The sequence below is a fragment of the Alnus glutinosa genome, chromosome 6 (assembly GCF_958979055.1).
Source record: "Alnus glutinosa chromosome 6, dhAlnGlut1.1, whole genome shotgun sequence".
Taxonomy (NCBI): domain Eukaryota; kingdom Viridiplantae; phylum Streptophyta; class Magnoliopsida; order Fagales; family Betulaceae; genus Alnus; species Alnus glutinosa.
This window is the reverse complement of record NC_084891.1, coordinates 763407-788610: the sequence shown is the minus strand read 5'-3', so window position 1 is coordinate 788610 and position 25204 is coordinate 763407. Positions and strand designations below refer to the sequence as shown.

At 36.7% G+C, this 25204-nt stretch overlaps 1 protein-coding gene across 2 annotated transcripts; it reads right to left on the bottom strand.

Annotated features, from left to right (window-relative positions):
- Nucleotides 1–305: 305 nt before the first annotated feature.
- Nucleotides 306–24371, bottom strand: LOC133870415 (phosphatidylinositol-3-phosphatase SAC1). 2 transcript variants are annotated; one of them, XM_062307537.1, is made up of 17 exons: nt 24109–24371; nt 23378–23582; nt 23115–23280; nt 21861–22083; nt 17915–17991; nt 16186–16218; nt 13360–13547; nt 13144–13241; nt 12276–12409; nt 12010–12144; nt 8507–8894; nt 8224–8345; nt 7827–7937; nt 7374–7586; nt 5977–6168; nt 4585–4696; nt 306–762 (listed from the first exon to the last, which is right to left on the bottom strand). In XM_062307537.1, exons 1-17 carry the CDS (start codon nt 24250–24252, stop codon nt 517–519), a joined length of 2787 nt encoding a protein of 928 aa, XP_062163521.1. In that variant the 5' UTR covers nt 24253–24371; the 3' UTR covers nt 306–516. The 2 variants fall into 2 exon arrangements, with proteins under 2 accessions (XP_062163521.1, XP_062163522.1); XM_062307538.1 differs by lacking the exon at nt 16186–16218.
- Nucleotides 24372–25204: the final 833 nt, after the last annotated feature.

Here is a 25204-nt window from a genome sequence, read left to right as displayed (position 1 = left end):
TCAAACGAAGATTAACCTATTAATTAAAAGCTTAATAAAATATATAACTTGTTATCGTTAATGTGTGTAGAGGATTTTTCATTTCATCCTCAAAGTGATGCCAATTAGACAATTAAGGAAAATATGCCAAGATCTCGACTTTTAAACTCTAGTTTCCAATAATAATTTAACACCTGAGTTTACGAAGATTTAAATATAAGACCTCCATCTATTTTTCTCTCAAATAACTAACAAAAATAAGATGAAAATACAATTATATTCTTTCTACTAACAATTAAAAATAACACGAAAATACAATTACACAATAAAAAGAAATTATATTTTCTCATCTCACATGAATAAGAAAACATCAACATGTTTCCTTCCAGTCATATAATCAAATACAAGTATCATTTTCTTACAACTGACAAACACAGTTTCACTAATTCAATAAAATTGAATTAAGAACGTGAATAAACATATATGTACATAATAATAATTGGTGTCAAGAAATATGTGCAAGAGTGATGGTTCTTTTCAGATTCTCTGCACCTTCTCTTCCCCAATTATCCATCTTGTCAACCAGCTCGGATCTTGGGTAAAGGATTTACATGAGGAAGGGATGATTCCAAGATCAGCACCAATTTGATCGTACTCCTTGAGAGCTGCTCTCATCTCTGCTTCAACAGCACCATCTACAATATCAACCGTGCCCATGCATAGAGCATCAGCATAGTGCTTCTCCCTCTCAGTATCATTTTCAAAAGGTTCCATCGCAGGGCCCTGCAGGTTTAAAAAAGTATTAAGAAAATTATGCCAATCAGATGAAATATACTCACAACACGGACAGATATGAGATTTTGAGTCCCCAGATACCCTTCCGGCATACCAGATTTAAACCAGTGGACACTCATCGATTCTATTAGCCTTTCCATAAGAGGATTACTCATACACATCACCTGCACTTACCTGTTTGATTCTACATAGGTTTATTAGGCAAGTAATACTAATCTTCGCACTCATTTCACACCGGCTACATGATGTGTTTTAATTAACTTTCCTTTTATTTTTTTTAAGTGGCCGGCATGGGGAGCCATTTAAAACACGTCATGTTAGCCGGTGTGAAATAGGTGTAAAGAGTAGCATATTACTCTTATTAGGCATCTCAAATTTGACATTTGGGTGCCAAACAGACCTCCGGTAACTGGCACAAGCATCTTGTTTACCCGTAGAAGCAAGAGGAAGATATCAACTTAATTAATATAATAAACACATCAATCCCGACTCAACCCACTTGACCCATGGATGACTCGTTTGACACGTATAATTATAAAATCATATATTTTTTTCTTTCTAAAAAAAAACAAAAACAAAACAAAACTCTTAAACAGTTTGGTGGGTCAAATGGGTTTTTTATTTATTTGATTTAGTTTCAAAATAACGGGTCAAACATGCCAAATGGGTAGTGTTTAGGTCAACCCAATACGACCTGTTTATTAAATAAGTTATATAGGTCCGGTCAAGTCAACCCAAAACAACATGTTTATCAAACGGGTTGTATCGTGTCACCCGCTTATTTAAATGGGTCATGTCAATTGTCAAAATTGAAGGATCTAGCTCATTTAACTAAACAAGTCGAGTCAGGATTGACTCTTAACGGGTTGACATGTCAAACGGGTCAACATGAACTTGACATGCCAACCCGGATTGCCAACCCTCAGTAAAGTTAACACTAGTAAAAATCGAAATTTGAAGAAAATACCAGCCAACCATCTATAAAGCCCTGTAGAACTCCTAGAAGGATCAGGAAGCAGTGACATGACTTAACTTGTGCTTAAAACTGTCTAAAATTACATCTTGGAAAACACTCCCCAAGATTTGCAAACTACAGGTGCCATCTTGTCAACATTTTGGAAAAAAGTCAAATTGCTTGCGTTTTATTCTTCCAACAGTAATTTAAAAAAGAAATGACCAATACAAAATTGAGGGCTTGACATGAAAAATGTTTGAAATTCTGTTTCTCTGTTATACAGTAGAAGATTAAATAAATTCATATCATCACTTTTTGTAGAATGAATTAGAGCACCTCCTTTTTGTTAAAAGTCATTGGCTTGACTATTTTTTTTTTTGATAAGTAATAATCTGACTTTATTAAAAGCGTCAGGCGCCCCTTAGTACACCGGCAGTATACAAGACAACGCAATGCTTGAAAATAAAAAAACAGCCCTAAAAAAGAGAGAAGGAAACCCACCGAAACCAACCCACACAATCCCATTCATACAAGGAAGATAAAACACCCCAACCCCATCCAAACCCTCAGAACCCAACACCCAATAACCCCAACCCCGACCCTCAACCTACCGAACCTGAGCCTTTCCTCTCCTACTCCAAGGACGCACACTCACACCGTCGTAGTTGATGGAGCTCTTCAAATTCTGCAGTTCCCTCCTTCCTTTGTTCTTCTGCCGCTTCCCCATAGTATCCCGATGAAAATCCTCCTCAATGTCATCCAACATAGCCAGGGCTGCATCTTCATACACCGCACCATCGGACTCCCACTCCAATAGCAGATCAGGAGGAATAAACCCCAGGGGGTGGGGAGAGTCACCTATTTCTCCCTGATCCCACACAACAATCTCCCCAGAATTACTAAACCCTACCGGCCACTTCTGAGATTGGATACAACCATTCGGAGTGGGATTCTCACCCTTGACATCTGATTTCGCTGTATCAACGTTCAAGGGGGGAGGATCTTTCGGGAGAAGGAACCCGCGCCGAAGACCCACACCCCCAATCGACTTCGGCAGAATCTGCTCCACAGCCCCGTCCAAAACCTGGGATGTACCCGAACACTGCGACTTCGGCGAGCCCAAGGCAATCACAGCCTCATCAATCAGAGATTTATCCATCTTACTCGTTTTAGCCTTCGATTTCCGCTGATACCTCATGATCGATTTTGTTTCGGACGGGTAAATGAGAGACCCACTGTCCGTCATCACAGGAAGAGACAATCGAATCCTCTCACCCAGAGCAACCGCACCCGAAGATGGGAATTCAAAACCTTTAGTACCCGCCTCCAGACCCCCAAGTGCATCCGGAGTTTCCCCCGTGGTATCACCCTCCCTCAAAGACGCGCCTACCTTGGACCCCCCACCGGTAGCCGAAGAGCCCAACCTCCTACCCAAGGCAGAAACATCCGCAAGCTTCCCTACCTGCCGACGGAGAGACGAAGTTTCTGGCGCACTAAGAGCAACGCCTACGTGGTCACGCCCAGCACCGACAGACGAATCACCAATCTCCCCAAGCTGAAGAACCTCTACGTCCGACCTCACCCCAGCTGACAAAAGCCTCTCAACGGAACTAGCCTCCGACTTCGACGCCTCCGGTGGGGAGGAAAGCAGAGCCAGATCTCGACGACCCGGATTCGCAGCCCTCACAACTGGCTTAGGCACCTTAGCCCCAGCCCGACTCCTGTACCCTATGAAAGCAGACCATCTCTTAAGCTTCCGGCCCGCAGCAAAACCCAACCTACTTTTGGGCCGAACTGAGGATATCAAGCCCAATCTATGAGAAGACCCACCAGCCCACCGCAAAACCTTGGACAGGCGCCCAAGGACCTTCACCATCTGCCTTAACACTCCAGACACGCACGCCGAACAGCAACTGAGACGCTCAACAGCATGGCGGTCCTTACCCGTGGGTTCAGTCGCTACCTTCTCCATGGCGTTGCAACCCACTTGAAGCGGCTTCTTCTCCAAATCGCACCAGCCCGACTTCCACACCTGAGATCTGCAACCCTCGACAGAGGCGGTATCTCCCGAGCGCACCACCTCCGCAAACGATGAAGATCCCACAACCTTTCCAACCCATCCCCCCACCTCCTTCCCCCTTGACTTCTCTTCCGGCGGGGAACCACCGAGCCCGCACCCTACCGCAATACCCACCACTTCTAACACCTTGCGCAGCTCAGCGATGAACTTGAGCCAACCCCATCCACCTCGCCCCTCAGGAATGCGAAGGAACCCTCTCTGAACGTCCACCCCATAGACCGCTACCTCCATAAACCTTCCATTAATGTTACCTCCAGTACGGACTATCGTCACCTTCTCCCCCTCCCGAAACGATTTCACAGAATCAGTCTTACCAATTTCCCCCCTCAGCGCCTCCATAGTCGAACCCAGCCATTCGATACACTGGTAGTTCAGAAGTACCGCACCGGAATAAAATTTCCGCTTCTCCTCCACCCTTAGAACTGACTCCCCTTCAATAACCGAGAAGACAAACGCTTTTGCCTCCACCAGAAATCGTCTTTCCATCCCTCACAACCCTAAAGCGACGCGCCTCAGATCCCTATAAGAGATCGAAAATCCATTATATCTGAGAGCCACCTCCAGTGAGGCGATACGAACCCTTCTGTCGCAGCCAACGAACAGCAAGAGCTAGCGTGACGCGCCTGCACGCGCCGCCACTAGCACGGCAGAATAAATGAGCGGGATGGCAGTAGGAGAGAGAACGGAGAGAATTTCAAAATAAAGTAACCAAAAGCATGTATAAGAGACGTATGACCAAAAGATAAAATTACCTGAAAGGCCTAAATATTATTACCTGACATAATGCGGCATAATGCTTATATATCTCACTGTTTTCATCTTGATCACCAAGCAGTGTACCACCATACCAACCGTTTGCTTCATCAACTGATGTCATTGCAAGGTACCTTGAAATCAAGAACACAAACAAATGCATTAACCATGAACTTGACAAAATGCAGATGAATAACAACTCCTTTTTAACAGACTGATACAAAAAGACTGGCAAAGAAAAAATAATAAATCAATTTTGTGATAAATTTTGTCATTTTAAAATGCATCTGCTATTTCAAAATTATATAACAGCTAAATTTACTGAAAAGCTTAACCAAATCAAACTATATCCAGTTCTGCCCTAGTCTCAACATGCTTAACCCCTGTTTGGGTTGAGTTCGGTCAAGTTGGTCAGATTTCTAAATAATAAAATCATTTTAGTATTGTCCTTACAAAAATAGCATAGCATGGCAATGACCCTTGGTGCATCTCCTCCCCACATAAATACCGAATGGAGGGTGATATCATAGGTTCAATCCCACGCAGGTTCCTGAGTTGTATTTACCTATAAAAAATGGGCATATCATGCACACTCTTCTTAATTTCCTTTAACACAAGTGTGCAAATTGAACCTGCTTCTGGCTGTGTCTTACAAAATCAGAAATCAAAGTGAGCTTAAAAGTACTAGGAATGTTTTAAGGGACTTCTTGTTTTAAGGAACTTCTCAAATAATTATTACATATCAGGATTATCAAACATTGACACCAAAATAAATAAATGAATGAATACACAGTCTTTTAATGATATGAATGCAAAGAATGTTATAGAATATGAGATATAATTTCCCTAATTTTGTAGCCTCTTTTGTTAGGACAATTGGTGATTTAACATGGAATTAGAGTATAAGCCTTGAGTTTGAACCTTTACTCCATAATTTACCCTCCATTTCAGTGAAATATTTCACGTATTGACCATTACTTGTTGAAAACGAAGTTTGAGTCCACATATATAGGGAGTGTTAGAATATTAATTAAATTGTTCAATTTACCCTTTCCTAAGCTTTTGGGACAATTCGTGATTTAACATTATTAGCGCATAACAGTAAATCATTCACTATATTTTGTGAAGTAAGACTGAACTTAGACAATTCTAAACACAGATAAAAGAAGAAACTGAATTACGATGTGTTCATTTGTTCAACAGGTCCAAGTGAAGCCTGCCATGCTATCCCATTAATTTTAGGGATTTGCAGGAAAACAAGGTTTCCGATGTAGCAACCAAAAGTTGCAGACTTCTAAAACAATTGGGGAAAATTAAATTCTTCAAAAAAAAAAAAAATAGTTTGCACTCATAGAACAAAAAAAAAATGCATTTTTTTATGAAAAAAGAGAAAATGCATTTTCTAGAGATATACCTCTGGAAGATATCCTTTTCATTCATATCGCTAGTAGAAGAAAGCCAATTTAGGTCACAAAAACTATCAACTCTTCTGTCATCCTGAGATCCTCCATTTGCAATTTCCTGTGAAGTAACTTTGGGAGCAGAGCCATTTTCTTCATACTTCCTCTGGCCAAAAAGCCAATTTGGGCTTTTGAGCTGTATTTCACTGGACAAAATTTTCTAAGATTCAGTGAATACAGCTAGGTTACCGAGGATATAGACCATCTCTTAGCACCATTAACACAGCACAACCCATTGTGATGTGAAAACATTTAGAGGGGGTGAAAAAAAAACACCAACTATTTCATCTTTTCCAAACTCAGAGAGCGAGGTAGAGAGGGAGTGAGAACTGAGGACATACATCAATACTGGCACAATCCTGTGTAATTAAATGATCTAACTGTGATAAAATGAAACAGTAATTGTGTGCAATGAACTTCAATTAGTTTAAACAAAAATTGGAAGCTGGAAGTTATAAAGAAAAGGAAGATCTTTCCACTTGTCCTCGTAACATTAAATCAATCAAAGGATAAATATATTTTAGCCTCCCAAACTACCACCATTTCTCTGGATGGCCGCCCAAACTACCACTTTCTGATTTTTTGGCCTTATCCGTCTATTTATGCCGTCAATTCTAACAGAAATTGACCAAAATCCCGAAAATACCCCTCCCTTAACCGTGGGAATTTCAAAGTGTATGAGAGGTATTTTCGGATTTCTGTTTAAAATTAACGGCATAAATGAACGGAAGGGGCCAAAAAATCAGAAAGTGGTAATTTGAGGGGCCAGAATCTAAGCATTGGTAGTTTGGGGGGCCATCCGGAGAAAGGGTGGTAGTTTGGAGGGCTAAAATATATTTATCCCATCAATCAAGCATTTCAAAAAAAAATGTAACATAGTCAAAATAATATTGAGGAAAAAAAAATTAACCAAGGAAACATGAAAGGGACAAGTGCACGACCTTTCTTGGGTAAAACAAACCGGTCAATGACATGAAGCAGCACAAATTGCATACAAACAATGGACTTGGAAAAATAATAGACTGCATGATAACCAAGAAATTTGATTTGACTAATGATGAATAACCAAAGCTCAATCAAGAACTATGATACTCAGACAAACTAAAAATAATTCTAATATAACAAAAAACAAGGAAACAGTTGCAAGTATTTGAGTATTGTAGATCTATGGCAGCAGAAGTACAGAACTGACATGTCAGCAGCAAATGAGAAGCATAAGAGAGAGAGATGCATGTGCAAGTACTTGGCGTGCAAGCAAACAATTATAGAGTTGAAGGTGAATAATCATACAAGGTAAAAAATAGGATATAAATCATCAAAAGAGATGTGCTAAAGCCAAGGAAATAATTACGCTGCATCAGGTGCCACACTGGAATTTCCTATACCAGCACCTTGTCTTTGATCCGGTTCACTACAGAGTCTTACATCCCTTATTATACTACATGTTCTCTCTATCAATTTATCAAATGCTGTCAACTTCATCCTTGAGAAGTCTTCCCTGCAAGCTGGAATAGGGGCAAGAGTAACTCCAAGTCCCCCAACAGGCTTGGCATCAGATTGTGAACTGCAAAATCAAAAAATATACATTAAAGAAAAAGTAAAAGAAGAAGAAGAAGATCAGAGGAACACATAAATAAGAACCCTAACATCTATGGAGAATGCACCCAACACAAAAAAAAAGGACAAGAAGAATAAGAAAAAAAAATGGATGTACGATGTTTGAATGTGCACGGGCATGCAAGTGTACACGTGGGTGTAAATGCGTGTATGCAGTAGCTTGTAGAGGGAGAACATAGAGATTTACCACTTAAATGGGAAAAAGTCATCTCCAATCCCAGATACATGGAGATAGTAATCCGAATCTAGCTCCCAAATAGCAGGTTTCCCTTCTCTTGGTTGGAAGTAACCCAAAAATCTGGCAAGCACACCAAAAGATGATAGTTTGAGAAGATGTTAAAGAAAAAAAAAAAAAAAAACAAAATATGAAACAAAACAATGTTAGATAAACTAGGAATTTAAAAATGCCAGTGTCAGCAAAACTAAAGCAACCCAGCCTTCCAAAGATACTGGGTTATTATAACCAAAGCTAGCAGCTACAGAATGACAATTCAAAACTTCAGAAATCTCATTAGCTGGAAAAAAGGGGAAAAATAGTATTCCAAAAAAATGAGAAAGAAAGTATAACAGGGAGAATTAAGTACAAATTTATAGCATCCTGCTTTTCACCATCAGTGTAAGTATTGCTGTAGTAGCGCTTGATAGACTTCAAAAACTCTCTAGATTGGGTGGTAGCTTTCCACTTTCCTTGCCTCTCTATAAACACCTGATGCTCATAATAAAGCAGCGATTCACAAAGTAAAAATCAAAGCAGATGAAGTAATATCTAGTTAGTTAACAAAAAAGGCACAAACAGATGCACTAATTAATGGTCTATAGTGATAGACAAAAATCATACAAACTATGATAATGTAGGATATAACTTACCATGTTGTGAGCTTCAGACCCACCATACTGCTGGGCAAGAGCATCCCCCATGCTCTGATACATATCCATTAGAGATGCAGCCATGCTACTATCAGGGTCCACTTTAGGCACATCCGTTAAACCCATTGCATGGAGCTGGCGGCCCAAAGCTGCAAGGCCATAAGCATACTGGGCAACATTTGTGCGATCCAAGCAGTCAATGCAGTTAGTGCGCAGAACTCCACTTTGAAATCGTGGCCCTTCGCCACCAGAATTATCTTTTCCATTTTGTTGACTAAAATCAGTCTCTCTGTCACGATTAACTAAAGAATTTAGATTTTCATTACTGCTTCCAATCCTAGCAAGATCCCCTGAACTAGCAGCTTTCAGATCTCTAAGTGAAGTATCCCTGTAAGAAATGAAAATGAGCTATATAGAGAACAACACCTGAAGCCTAAAACAAAATAATTTAACAATAGATCATCATCAAATTAATGATTTCAAAAGAAATCTTCAACGTTAAGCCCCAATGTTGAAAAAGCACTAGTAGGTGCCATGAATGCAAGATTTCACCAGGCTATATATTTAGTATGATGGAAATACCAAAATACCCTTGTATTAAGGAAAGGCTCTCATGTAGTAGGGTTTTGTGCCCTTGTGGGTTTAGAGGTTTTCGGGTTTTAGGGCTTTCCTCCTTGTTGGTTTTGTTAGGTTCTTTTTGTGGGCTGTTCTTGGGTGATCCTTTTGCGCTTTAGGGTTTTGTTGGATGCTTTTGGTGGGTTGGCTTTGGTTGTTCCTATGTATACTCCCCGTGTACTTAGGGGCGCCTTACGCTTTTTCTAATAAAACTTTTCTTACTTATCAAAAAAAAAAAAAAAAGATGCGCCACTCAACTAAAACTACATTACCATATTCATGAATTTATAAATAGTCAATAAATTGCTGTTACAGAACTTGTTACAAAGAAGAAAGAAACATCATATGATCTATAACACTCACAAATTCAACAGTAGTTAAGTCTATCATTTCTGTTGTGCAATTATCATTCAGTCATTTTTCATTGTCAGTAATAATGCATTCAATCTACAGGAATTTCTTGGAATGCCTCAACATTATTAATTGAGATACTCTAACACCTGATACCACCATTATCATCGTTTTCAAAGTTCTCAGTAATTTGTGTGGGCACATAACGTAATAGATTTCATTATAGATAACGTTGGGAGTTTATTATAGAACTTAATGTCAATCTTAATATAAGAATTTGGGGAAAATATACTTGACCCTCCCAAAGTATGACCACTTTTGCATTTTGACCTCAAATGTTTAAAAAGTAACATTCGACCCCCCACAAACTACCAAACTGTCACAAGTTAGCCCATCTGTTAACTTTTTTCGTCTCTTTGGACGGAATGGAAGTCACATGCGTCGCACGTGGCTTTTTAGCACCTATACTCCCAAATATGCCCCGGGGGTTAAAGTGTTAAACATAATAATAATAATTGGGGGTGGTTCGGCCACTCCCAGGTGTATTTTCCCCTAAGAATTTTAGGCACTTTGTGAAAGTGCATGATAATAAAGTGTGACTGAACTTGACTGTTTTACTTTTTCTTTTTCCGGTAGAGCAGAAAAAACCCATTATTCTATTACTACAATAGAAAAATATACCATAGAAATAGAGCACATCAAGATTTAAATAGACAGCACGTAAAAACTACAAAGAAAAAATTCACACAATAAAAACTAGGCTTTATTCCAAAGGAAAATAATAAAAATCTGGGTTAAATACACTTAAGCTCTCTGAACTACCAACCATTTAAAAAAAAAGCCTCACATACTTACAGGTGTGACACTTGGATGCATCAAGCTACCATTTTGTTGCAATTAAGCCACTTCTCTATCATTCTTTCAAAAATACTCCTATTTTCTTAAAAAAAAAAAAAATCAAAATTTCATGCAAATTCTTTTTTATAATAATCAAACCTTAATCTATGTATTTTAGTATTTAATCAAAAATTAATTAATTTTTTATTTATTTATAAATTCAATTATTATTATTTTAAAAAAAGAAAATAGGGTTTTTTTTGAAGAATGACAAAAAAGTGGCTTAATTGCAACAAAATTGTGGTTTGATATATCTAAGTGTCACATATGTCAATTTGTGAGGCTTTTTTGAAAATGGTTGTTAGTTCATGGGGTTCCTTTGGCTTCCAAACAGGAACCCTAAGATTAGAAAAGTTGCACTCACTTCACTCCTCGAGAACATCAGTCATCCACAAAACACGTAGCTCACCAAACTGACAATACATAGAGATGCACAATTGTACCACCAAACTCCGAGTAAAACTTTGACCAAAATCAAGAAATGGGGACCACAACTAGGCCAAAGGACAATGTATAAGGAGCTGACAGACTAATTCAGCATCTTTGACTTTTTTTTGGACTGAATCAAGTATCACTTAGCATCTTCATGAACATTTAATAAATTACGCAACCCACTTCATGCTTAAAAGAACCAGATGCACACTCATATGCAAGAAACAATAACATTTCATAAAAATATACACTAATCAATATGATGGTATAAATAAGGAAGACTAGGTTATCAAATACCAATATTAAAGAAAATAATTGCAAAACCCCCCTTTCTACTTGGGTTGTGCCCTCTTTGGTGCTTTTTTAACAAATTTAGTCTTATTATAAATAATATTCAGGGAAATTTAATTGTCAAAGAAGTGGTGCTATTTGGAATGCTATTATTCTTGAAGTTATTGATTGGATGCCTGCAGTAGGCAAGTCCCTTTCAGTTCTCCCACATCTTTTCTGATTTCTCTTGATCATATGAACTTTTTTACATTGCAATACTTTTAGGGAGAATTTGGTACACATCATGTGTACTTACCTGTCCCTTTTATTTTAAAAGATCACTTCTCAGAGCATCATAAAATATTTAGGGTTTAAACTTTATGTTCAGTGCAACAAATACGGAATCATATGGAAAACTTAGGAAAAAATGCAAAATAGTCTTTGTGATTACACCGATTTGCAATAAGCTCCATGTGGTATAAAAATATTCTGAGAGTTCCATGTGGTATGCAAAAATAACAAATAGCCGCCTAACTTCCGTCTACTGTTTTGACAGAAACCATTAAATGCCACAACACCAATTAGATTGTGACGTGTCACCCATAATAATAAAAAAAAATTATAAATGTATAAAATATTAAAAAAAAAATTGAACAAGGCTGGTTTCAGCCACCCCATGGCCATTTGGGGGGTGGCCGGGCTACGCTAGTGCAAGAGCAAGCATGCCAAGCAAAGGTTGAAGTACCTCATTTAGCCATTTGCTTTTGCATGAAGTCCCTCACGTCTAAAAACAAACAATATTTGAGTCTCATGGCCATGCTCCAGAACCCGTGGACCGCATTTGGATATTCCATTATCATTTATGTAAATATGTGTTTATTTTCTTAAATCGTTTTAAGAGTATATGAGATTACGCAAGTTTAGTAAGAAAAGCATACCTTCCCGTGCTTGTCCGACTAATTTTGTTGCCCCTCCTCTTAGCAATGGTAGGTTTACCACTGTAGTAAAAACCAGTCAAATCAAGTGCCTCGCTTGCCACGGCACCTAAAACTGCCAAAACATTGGCAGACTTGCTTTGGAAACAGCAGAATAACAGAATGATTAGCTCAACATAAAATATCATACAAAAATAAAAATAAAAGAAAACAGAGGGAGCAAGACAGAGAGGGAAGAAAAGAAGAAGAAGAAGAAGCAATCTACATACCTCTTTGCAAACTTGTGAAAGTCCCAGTGAATAAATTTAAGATGGTTTTCTTCTGAAAGTATCTGGTTGAGATACCCAACCGCATTTGCAAACTCACGCCTAAGCATCATTTCTCTTGGCCTTTTTTCAACTGTCTGCACTTTAACATTTAAGTTAATTCCAGGAATATTAGAAGTGAAACTCAAACTAAATAGTGAGTAATTTAAAAAATAAAATGCTGAAAGCATATGTATCCATGTTTGTATATATGGGCACTAAAAAGCCGAAGAAAATTCATAAATTTGTTATAGATATTACAATTATGTCTGGAAAAAGTTTCCATTATTCCTAGATATTGGTGATAGCCACTTCCCACAGAGAGAGATACACACCCACACAGATTATCAAAAACATACGAATAACGATCCTTGAGCATTATAACAGATGGATGTTCTACGTATTACTTGCCAAAAACGTCATCTTAATTATACATCAAGTCGACATCAACAAATGTCATTTCAATCCATCAACCAAAGTCATTGTAATTGTACATTAACTCTACATTGATGCAAACATGCAACCAGTGTGTTGGAAAGAAAGTGATAATGAGTGTGCCAATTCTTGAAGTTTCTATAAACAAAGTGATACAAGAAACTTTACAGGGAGAAAAAGATGTAGCAGATTGCACTAGACATTAAATCTAACATCAGATAAGTGGAAGCAAGATCCCAATTTAAATTCTTTTTTTTTTATCCCTCTTTCTTCTTGGCCAATGTGAAAACAATTCAATACTACTAACAAAGCCCTGCACACATGAAGAATCCAATATCACATAATAGGAAACTATACTTTTTCAAATGGCAGCCATAAAAATGAATTTGAAGATGACCTTAATTAAATTAAGCACTATAATTGGATTGCCATATCTCCTTGCCAGGTCTTCAAAATGTAATCCTGTTGACTCATATGTGGGGTCATATCTCTGTACTGAAGTCAAAAAGAAAACATTCACTCTATGTACATGAAGCTAAAAGTATAACACCCATAACACTCAACAAAAGCTCAGCAACAAAGCAAATTAAATTTGTAAAATAGATATTCTTACATATTATATCAGGTTTAGGACTAAATCTTGAAGCTTCTTGCGACCAGAAAAGAGGAATTGAACCACGCATCTGCACAACAGAACTCATCCTTCCCTTGCACGACCCAGCTTCCTCATCAATGACAATCTGCTCCGTTTCAACATCATTTGCAACCCTTCCGCGATCATTAACTCCCCTTTTCAAGTAACTGCAATTTATGAAAACCACTAAAATAATAGAACCAATGGCACGTAATGATTATAACATTTCCTATATACACAGGGACAAAAAAGTTCTTTGTATTATGAAACTGAACAGATATTTCCTAAAATTGAAATTAGTACTCTATACAAGGAAACTCAATAGAAAAGAAAACTATTATTTTTCTCATCAGCTGAAATCAACCAAAACTAAAGGTAGTATGCGTGAAGAGTTTTTGTTTCTAGATCCTTCTCTGGTTCAGGACCACTCTATCTTATCTGTGCTTTTCAGTTGTATAAAAATTAACGAAAAGGCGAATGCTTGTTCTATAACTCACTCCAATTTGTAATTTGATATCTTAAAAAATCCAAAAAAGAAAAAAAGAAATTAGTCGACAAACTAATTGATGCAGTCATTGAAGATTGCTTTGTTGCTGTTTCATGTGCTACTTTCCAATTTACACAAACTTGAGTTTAGCGGACCCACATGCAACATCAAATTAAGATAATAAAATAGTTTTAGAAGTCTAATCATAAGTAGTCAACAGTTGAAATAGTTATTAATTTGGCTCAATGGTTTAGTAGTCATAAGTAGCTCTTTTTTGGTGATTTTTTAGCGTGGCAGAACCATAAATTCCCACAATTCTTGTGCCAGTACTTTAAGGGTATTTTCTGGATTATGCTTATCCTAGAATTTTCTAGTGATATTAGGATTGTTTTGATTGAATGTTAAGTAGTTATGTGTTTATTAAGTATTTTCAGTATTGAGGAGTCCTAGTCCTAGTAAGATAAATAAAAGTAAAGAGTCTTTATAAATATGCTTCATATGCTTCAATGTACTCAAAGAAATCAGAGTTTCAGTGTTAAGGCAAGATTGTCAAGCATGTTCTCCCTCCTTTTTCTGAATTATCCCTATTCATGGGATACTGTTACACAGCCACAGAACAGCCTTTAAACCTCTCTTTCCTTCCATCTTTACAACCCGAAACCATATTTCTCCGATATCCTTTAAGACCCTAAAAAACTGAAGCTTTCCCTATCCTTTAGTCACTAGATAAGCACCCTACCTTAGAGCGCTGTGATTCCCCATAAATTATCATTTGTCTAAAAACTTAAACTAACAGAAATGATGAATTTAATCATTTATACATCATTCTAGCTTTACCATTCACGTATAGACCCAAACTCCAACTCAATGAGTGAGGTCTAACATGTGAGGAATGTTCAAATCCAATCTTACCTAGCTAGAGTAGAAACAAGGTTCGAACTCATAATAACTTGTTCCTGTACTATGATAAATACCACTTCTGCAAAGCTTAAGCAATAGGAAATAATGAATTTAATCATTTAACTATTATTCTAATAATCCCTATATTGTTGCTACCAGAATTTTCTAACAACCAGTTCTCTTCTTCAACAGATAGCCCCTCAATTTTTCTAAATTAAAAAAACAGCTGCTCTCATTTTAGTCGATTGTGAGCAAGGTTCCAAATCGGTTCTACATCACTTAATCACAACTTTTAATGATTAAGGATAAGTTATCCTTGCAGCATGTCCATTAAAAATAAAAAATAAATAAAAACTCTCATGAAAACGAAAAATAACAGTCCCGTCAAATAAGCAAAAACACAACAATGAGGGCAATAAGAACAATTGCCTTAGAAGTCCCAGACCAAACTATAGAGAAAAATTCATACAAAAGGAAAGGTTGCCACTGAACAGAAGAGTTGAGAAACCAACTGTTTTTAAATTAATTATTCTACACCTAAAGAAAGTTATATTGGTATACATGGGGAGAAAAAGAGAGAGGAGGCATGATTTGATTTTGCTCTTTGATGAAAAAATCAAGATTAGAAACATTAACTTTGTTAAATCAAAATAGAAGCTGCAAAAACCACAATCCATGAAAAGGGAAGGAAAGAGCATACAGGGATCAATTAGAGAGAGAGAGAAAGAGAGAAGTAAAAAAAAAAAAAAAAAAAAGAAAGAAGAACAAAAATTAAATTCCTTTTGGAAAAACTGAAGAAACAACACATCCTCTAAAAAAAACCTTTGAAATTCTTATTGAAAAGGGGGTAGAGTGGTGGTAGAGTGGTGTTGTATGTGTAAGAAGAATGGGGAATCCATTGATCACCTCCTACTTCATTGTGACGTGGCACGGGTTGTTTGGAGCTCTTTCTATAGTTTGTTCGGGGTGGAGTGGGTCATGCCAAGAAGCGTGCTGAATTTGTTGAGTGGTTGGGGCACCTTGCTGGTTCGTAGTCATGTTACGCATCTTTGGAAGCAGGTTCCCTTGTGTGTTATGTGGGGTTCCCTTGTGAATTATGTGGGGTCTTTGGCGTGAGAGGAATGCAAGGCTATTTGAAGATGTGGAATTACCGATTGCGGACTTGTGTCAAAATGTGCTTAATATGTTATATGTTTGGGTCTAGGCGCATAGCCCGAGTCGTATTATGTTCGCTGAGTTTTTATATTCATGTTCTTTTGTTTCCTCTGATTAGGGGCACTTTTGTATACTTCATGTGTACTAGGGTTGCGCCCCTCTGCGCTTTTTATTGAATTTATTACTTATCAAAAAAAAAAAAAATCTGCCACAAAGGGTTATTGGAAGAAATGAATCCAATGTGCAGAGAGAGAAAGTCTAACCTGGTTTGTTGCTCCTCCTCCTTCAGTCCTTCCCTGAACAAACCACAAGAGATAAACGCCTATGGGGGTAAAACTTCATATAAACTATTTACGGGATCCAATAATTTGTGGATCACACACGCACACCCACCCATATACTTGTATTGTATATATCTACATACATAGCCAAACACCCAATATCCAATTGCGACCTATAGAAGTAAGTAGGTGCCCCAACATCCAGTAAATCACCTGCATCTTAGTTTTGGCAGTTCATTGCCTCAACTTTCTATTGGGTAAGTTGGCTAAGCCATTGGTATTGAACAGAGTTATAAATTTCAAAAACACCAATAAAGAGCTGATTTGAACCTCCAGTGTCCACCCTAGCTCATATAAAATTAAAATATAGAAGAGCAGAACACCAATGGAGACTGACCTCACAAACAACCATAACATTGGAGGAGCAACTTTTAAGAGGGGGAATTTCGTTTCTTAGGCTTAACTACTTTTGGTCCTTGAAGTAATACAACAATCATAATTGGGTCCTCAAAGTTTCAATATGTGCAATTAGATGCTTCCAATTTTTGAAAGCATGTCAATGTCATCTTGTCGTTAATAGGCGTCACTGTCATGGTAGAGTTTGATAATGTTGCATGATTTCTGTCAACTTGACCAATAAATAGATGGCATGGCATGCACAAGAATGTGTGAGCCACATCAGCCACTTTACAATTATTTACTAATTAATCATTTGAATCGGAAGGCTTAGATCATTATACAATTAAATTATCATCTTTCTGCCTAACGTAAAATAATAAAACCAGAGTTTGATAGTTGGAATACTCAACAGGTACATAGCTTATCCTTGGCATCATAGGGAAAACCATCTTTCCTATCAATGCAAATACAATTGAAGCCTTCTCACATTTAGGAGTTCTGTACGTACTAAAGATTTCCTAAGCTTCAAATGCATATGTTACATGAGCGTCCTTCAAACACACAAATGCATACATCAAAATCTACCAAGCAAAAAATTATACTAATAACTAAGAATAAGTGACCGCACAAACTCTCCCGGTATGTGCCATGAATGTTAAGCACAACCAAAAAACATAAAACATAAATACTTTATAATGATTATTTGCATGGGATCTATACCATCATTTATCATCTATAAATATTCGTGTGTTCTGGTTAAGATTTATACCATCAAATATTTGTGCTCTTCTACTTCTCCCTAACTGGGGAACTCTCTTGTATACTTCCAGTGTACTTGAGTTGTGTCCCTTACGCTTTTTAATAAGATTGATTTACTTATTAAAAAAAGTAAAAACCCCGATGAATAGTACCATATTACTACATTGTCTTTATGATGCGACTTGTCAAACACAACAGCACAACAAGGTTATTTCATAGGTGTCCAAGCACATATGACGCAATTTGAGAATCTTAAGTTGCTTCTAATGTATTTCCAGAGATGATCCAGGCTTTAACTGAACCAGAGCAACAATTTTTTTATTATTATTATTTTGGTGATGTCTAAACTAATTACAGGCCGAAAGTGGAGTTTGAACCAAGTACAGAAGAAATTAAAGGGTAATATGTATGTAATCATTTTTCCGTCAGATCTAATGTTTTGGATACAATTTCAGTCAACTTGTTAAATAAAAGCTATTTTGTATAAGAACTTGTTAAATAAAAGCTATAATATGAACCGGATTTAATTTCAAATATCCAGTCTAAAACATACCGTGTCCCTGCAAAATGCCGAGAGCGTCTTGAAACCAGAGAAACACCAAAGTCCCTCCCAAAAATTGATAGCCTCATCTGCCACCATCAAGTTCAATAGAATTGAGGGAAGTACTAAATACATGTTATGCTCAATTAAATTGAATCACAGAACAATAGTATGAAGCAAATCATGTACTATGATTGAATTCTAGAAGGGGGTGAAATATTGTGGAAAAGGGCAGAATCAACTTTAAAAGATAAGTTTTGCTTCCATAAAATAATATTTCAGAAGGTATTTACAGCTGAAGGATATAGCACACCTAGTCACTCATAATCACTAAAAACAAAAACCAGTGGTAACAGTAAAAAAAATGATATTACATAAAAATGAAACTATGTTGCATACCATATGCCATGTACAAGATTGTACACATTGAATCACACACCAAGATGCTACATTTCTATCTAATGTTACTATCTGCACATCACTTTTGACATCACTAAACTAATTGCACCATTAATCCCTCAATTGATCTCGGTTACAAAACTTTGCAATTTGTAAACCAGCAGTAGATGCAAGCAGCCGCAGGAGCATGATTTTAAGTTTTAGGGGTCAAACGGAATTTTTGTAATTCTGAAAACTGCTGAACAGGGACTCTTGTTATGGTCCATGGGACTTATATTGAGTATGTTGTTGATGAAGGAGCATCTAAGCCCAAAGCACAAAAGGCCCCCAAGTCTATTTTATCAAGTCCATTAGCTATCTCAAAACCAGTCTTTTATTAATATGTTATGCTTTATATTATCATGTTTTTAGTATTTTTAAAAGGTCATGTGACTAGCATGTGACTTTTAATGAAGTTAGACGGTTAAGATTTATTTGTTCTATGAAAGATGAAGGGTAGGATTCTAGGGTTACTAGACACTAATACAAATAGTCTCTTTTAAGTCCTTTTTTTTTATCTTTTTTTTTTTTTTTTTAATATATATATAAGTAAACGAAATATCATTAAAGGCACAAAGGCACAACTCAAATACACAGGAGAAACACATAGTTAAAAAGAGAAAACAAGTCAATAAAATCATAAAAACTAAGCATACTAAAAAATCTAGAGCACTTGTCCAATGATAAAGAGTTGACTTAAGTTTCGCCACCATCCTTATGTCCTCTCACTTTCTTCAAAACTTCGATTATTTTTTTCCCTTCAAAGACACCACAAAAGGCTGGATGATACCATCTTCTACACAGCTACGCTTTGAGGACCGACTCCCAATCCTCTCCAGCATGTGAAAAGGTATACTCCTCTCTTAGGCATTAACCCATACTAACCCAATCCGGCTAAAAATGGCACTCCACAAGGCAATGGCGATTTAACGATGGAGAAGGAGATGATAAACAGACTCCCCACTCCTCTTACACACAAAACACCAATCAACCATAATAACATGCCGTTTCCTAAGGTTATCCATGATAAGGATCTTCCCTAGGGTGACTGTCCAAGCAAAAAATGATGCTCTCAAGGGGCTCTTATTTGGCCAAATACCCTTCCAAGGGAAGACGGTGCTATCATGAGGTACAAGGACGTTATAAAACGATCCAACATCAAACTTTCCCCTCTTGGAGGTAACCCAATGGAGCTTGTCCTCATCTCCCTGTCTCCATATGAAAGAGTGCAACAAATTAAAAATGAAGCAAAGACATCAACCTCTCAATCATGGGCATCTCTGATAAAACTTAAATTCCATTAATGAGAATCATTGGATAGCTCCAAATAATTTGTGCCGCAGAAGCATCCTTCACACAAACAATACTATAGAAATCCAGGAAAATATCCTTATGGACATGATTCTCATACCACTTGTCAGACGAGAATCTAATTTTGGAGCCATCTCCCAACTCAAATATGGTACGACTAAAAAACCCCCTCCAACCCCTCCTGATACATTTCCACAAACTCACCCCATACGACCCATGAACCTCATTGAAACACCACCTACCCCACAAGTTGCCATAGCATCCACTACAACTCTCCACAAGGCCTCTCTCCCATGCACATAGTGCCAAAGCCATTTTCCCAAAAGAGCACGATTAAAAATACTCCCCTAACCCTCCCTCACATATTAGAGAAAAAGGTTAAACCAGCTTACCAGGTGAAATTTGAACTCATCACCCATCCCACCCCATAAGAAATCCCATTGAAGCTTTTCTATGTGATTGGAAACACCAACAGGAACAGGGAAAAAATACAAGAAATACATGGCCAAATTGAACAATATGCTCTATATTAAGGTAATCCTCCCACCCTTAGACAAGTACATTCTCTTCTACCCGACTACACGGCGCTCAACCTTTTCAATAACACCATCCCAAATAGCTTTGGCCTTAAAAGGAGCTCCCAAAGAAAGGCCAAGACACTTGTAGGCAGCCTTTTATTTTCTATTATATGAAATCTCATATATGAGTTCTTGGACTCTTTGGAGCCTAGAAATTGAAATTTTATTATTCCCACTTCAATCTCATCTTCTTCACTTTGCTATAGTCTTGATTATTGCTGGAATTTCTTCTCAAACTCTTTGTAAGCGTCAATTTGCTTGAAAGGTGGCATCTTTGGCTAGTTCATTTCAGATCCACTTTATATCTAAGTTCTCTTTGCTGCATCAGTTATCTAACTGTGTCACTAACTGTGGTTGTCCAGGCATTAAGGCTTAGTTTATTAGTATAATTTCTATATACTTCTAGTTTCTGAATTGGAATATTCCTGGCATTGACAGAACAAGGAGTGCCAAAAAACTATATAACTCAATGGAAATAAGCCAATTTTTTAAACTTGAATTACGAGAATTTCAAGCAGCTTTGAAGCTCCTTGTAGGTTTTATTGCATTAAATTCTACTTGATTGCTTTCAAAAACAAGGTGTGTGATTCTAAGACTTAGGAAATCTACACATGCCATTAATTGTAAAAGGATAAAAATTTACAATGATGATTCCATTATTGCAAAAGATACAAGTGTAGTTTAATGCATGTACGGATTCTAAAACACAATTGAGATTGTACAGAACACTGTAAAATATAATATTTAGGTGTAAAGGAAAGCTATAATTTTTCAAGACGAATTTGAGGATGCTAGTCAGTTGCACTTATAAAAAAAAAAAAAAAAAGGATGCTAGTCAGTTGCTGGATAAAGTCCTTTTGGCTTCTTTCTATGTTTAGGTGACCAGAGATCTTCAAGGATTGACTTTAATACTTCCGAGCATTGCGTGCAGCATGTGACAGTTCAGAAGTCACCTCAAGGAGTTGTCAAATTTACTTTCAATAAATGTCATCCTGCCAATCCAGGTTGGATAGAACTAGGTCATATTTTTAGAGGCATGAATAGAAGGTTGCATTTTTTTTATCCAAAGCCACATGAGAGGGAGATGCTTTTCCTTTTTGTTTTTTTCTTTTTTTGGTTGATTGGTAAATTACAAGAGCACTCAATGAGTCTTGAACCAATGACCAACCCTCCATTTTGATCTGTTTTTTTTTTCTTATAAGTGACCCTCAATTTTGATCTTATGAGACGACAAGGTGCCTTTCTTAGTTTGTGTTAGAAATACCAATGGAAGCTTCTTTCTTTTAGCTGATATATGTTACAGTAGTGAAAGATTTGGCAATTATTGCTGGTAGGATCAAAAAGTAAAGCAGCTTCTGGATGTAAAATATCATTAGAACAAATTACTAATAACTGTGAAGTACTTGAATGTGGATTTGGATTGGAATTTCATATTTTTGCATAAACAGCAGAGATGGTGGGAGAACATCTAGCTGAAAAGAAGCAAATGTTTAACATATATCCAGACATCCAAATGGACGACAGCATCTTATGTGTAAACTGCAAGTATGGCATATAAATTTCAAATTTACATGTGATGAGGTGTAAACCATTAAAATACAAAGAGATAATAAAAAGAAAGTCTCTCATACCTGTTTAAAATGCCCATGAACTAATGCTATAGTCCAGATAGTGTTATTGCATCTTGATCTAATTGCTTGTGTCAGATAAGCATTCCACACAAATATATTGTCATATGGCATCCCTTCATCACCCATTGAAAGCACATTTTTTTGCAAACTTTGCATTATAGGATACGTATAGCTATAGAAAAAATCTTTGGTCAGATCAACACTCGACAAAAGCTTCTTGTACCTGTATTAGAGGAAACATTACGAAATAAGTACAACTACAATGTGCTTTTACAAAACCATTAGCTGGTGGGCACAAGGGATTTAGTTTAGACTATCAAAAAAAGAAAGATTTTTTCAATCATATACAATACATCAAAAGAGTTTCTAAAAATGATTGGATACTTTTTTGAAGTCCATCAAGTCCCAACATAGGTAGAGTCAACTCAGTAGTTTGTATGATCCAAATGGTTTATAATATATAAACACATAGCTTCACACATATTTAGAATACCCAGCCACAACATTCAACTCAGTGGTTTTTATGGTTTCTACACCTAGTCACATATTAATTCAAATAAATTCCTCCAAGTAATATATTAAAACACTAGACAGCTGTTGATTCCTGATACTACCTAAAGGTTATCCTGAATAGAAACAGGCTCGCCAAAAATTTAGTAAGTAACTCAATGTATTTATTGTGGAAAATTTGACCCAATCAGTTGTGAGGTCATTTGCAAAGACTATGTCTTTGCTCTGTCTATTCAACAGGTAAATCTCCCAAAGAAATAAATGAACTAGCTATAGTATTGGATGGGACTTTGGGGGCATCATCCTGTTAAATCCCTAAGTTTTTTTTTTTTTTTTTTGTGGACGAGGCAGGTTAAGCTTTGTTTTTTTTTTGGGGGGGGGGGGGGGGGGGGGGGGTAAGTTCCCTAAGCTAAAGATGGTTGTCATTCATTAACCAAAAAGAAGTGCCACAGATCCAAGTGTGCAGTCTGAGAAAACCAAAAAAAAAAAAAAACCTGTTGCAGTGGCAGATATCTCCTATTTTGCCCCTAACTAAGAGAACCTTCACTAATATGGTGGCCATAGAATTAATGTCACCACAAACATTATGCCCTATGACAATCTACAAAGTCTCTGCATAATAATATATTTGACAAGAATTACACTAGGGCTATATCTATTATCTACAATTTATGGAACCACTTCGTCTAGATACACAGATAACAAAAGTTTGATGAAAAAATTGTACAAGGAAAAAACAATTACCTTAGCTCTGTTTTAGAGTGTGCTACATCAGTTTGAACTGAGACATGAGGGATCGTAATTAATTGGCTCTCGTCTATACTGTAAATTGCGTGACCACATATACATCCAATTTGCCGACGCTTAGTGACCAGAATCAAATAATACGACTCCAGAAACTTAATGCAACCTAAAACCACCAGAGCATATATATTACTATTTTGGTACAACCCCCAAGTGTTGGGACACCCATATGAACCTAAAATTGTAATACTCTTGACACTTACCTGCAATTCCAAAAACTTTTGCCACAGGGGTTAGCCCCCCGGTGGCACGATTGCCTTCATCAATGCGCTGAAGCAAGTTCTTGATTTCCTTCGGAGAATACACCACTGGATCTTCGCTGATATTGAGCTCAGATGGCTCACTACGATCAATCTTCAACACCCGGAAGAGCTTCTTATTCCGATCACTACCGATAAGATAAAATCTCTGCTTATAGAACCCAATGCCCAATTGTCAAAAAAATAAAAGAACAATATAATAATACAGAAAGAAAGATGATCCAGACATGTAATTTCATATTCCCATATCCCAAACAGTCAAAAACTAATAAATTCAAGATTCTCTGTTCCTTTTTCTTTCCTTTCCCGATATTCTGTAGGCAACCAAACAGAGCTCAAGTTGAAGAACGGAATTTCCGTGGCTCAGGTTTTAAAAATTCTGAATTAGAACCTCTATTAGACGCAACTAATTTCTTTTCCTAGGCTTCTATCAACGTATAAATCTCCAAAACCTCACTTAATCTTATCCTGCGAAAAAAAAACTAGGAAAAAAAACTAAATTCTCATTTATGTAGGTTTAAGAAAGAAACGAAACTCTCATACAACATATTACTTTGTCCGGTCCCAGACATTCAATAGAAACAGAAAAGAAGTAAAAAAAAAATTCAGCTCTTTCCTTAGATATCTACTATTTTCTCTCATTTCCCCAGCAACCAAACAGGAATTAGCGTTACCTGTCTGGTTTCGTAGAGTCTGAACTTCTCGACAGAGTAGGAGCTGGGATCGACTTCGGGGTCGTTGGAAGGGTGCACTTTAGCGGAGGACGGAACGTAGGGCGGGATGTTGGAGTTGGGCTTCGAATTCTCGGATTTCGCCATTGGAATTGGAATTATGAATACTCTATACAAACATAATAAGCTTCTGGAGGGTTTGGCCTAGGCTTCCGATTTGGTTTGGGGTTTGAATTTCTGGTGGAAGAAAGGGGCTGTTTGGGTAATTATGGCGGTTTTATATATATATATATTCTCACGCAATAGTGAGTAATGCAATGTAAGGCAATTTGGTAAATGGTTGCTAATAGAATTTTTGTTTGAATAGTAGTAATAAGTGATTGATATGATATAAAATATAAAAAAAATTTAAAATTATTTTATAGAAAAATTAAAAATTTTGTTTTGAGTAAGTTTTTTTATTTGAATAGTAATAAAACAAATTATTTGTGTGATATAAAAAGTGGGAAAAAAAAAAAAAAAAAAAAAAAAGGTCAGAATGTTTTGGATTTGACCTTTTTAGGGGAAGTGAAAAAAAAAATAGAGAGAGAGAGATGAGAGTGTTGCCAATAAATTGTCCGCCCCGACCGGTAAGTTCCTCCTACACAATAAATCTTAATTCCATATATATATATATATATCACAACTATATTATAATGTTAATGAAACAGTTTCAACCAATTCTTTATTTATTTAACAATAATCGATCCAATGATAGATTATAATTGACACGTTAGAATTGTAAGATAATTATAGGATAAAAATACAATTTATAACATTGCTCATATATATATATATATATATATATATATATATATATATATATATATATATATATCATTAATACTTTAACAATCATATGTCAAATTCTCCCTCTTGAAATATTTCCTTATGATGCCATTCTAAATTACCAATCCCATCATTTTAAACTGATAATAAATATTGAGTTCATTTATGGTGTGTTTGGGATTGCGATTTCATAGACAAAAAGTATAATTTTAAACTAAATCGTTGAAACTGAATCGTGTGGAAATTGTGTTTTTAAAAAATTGCAATTTGA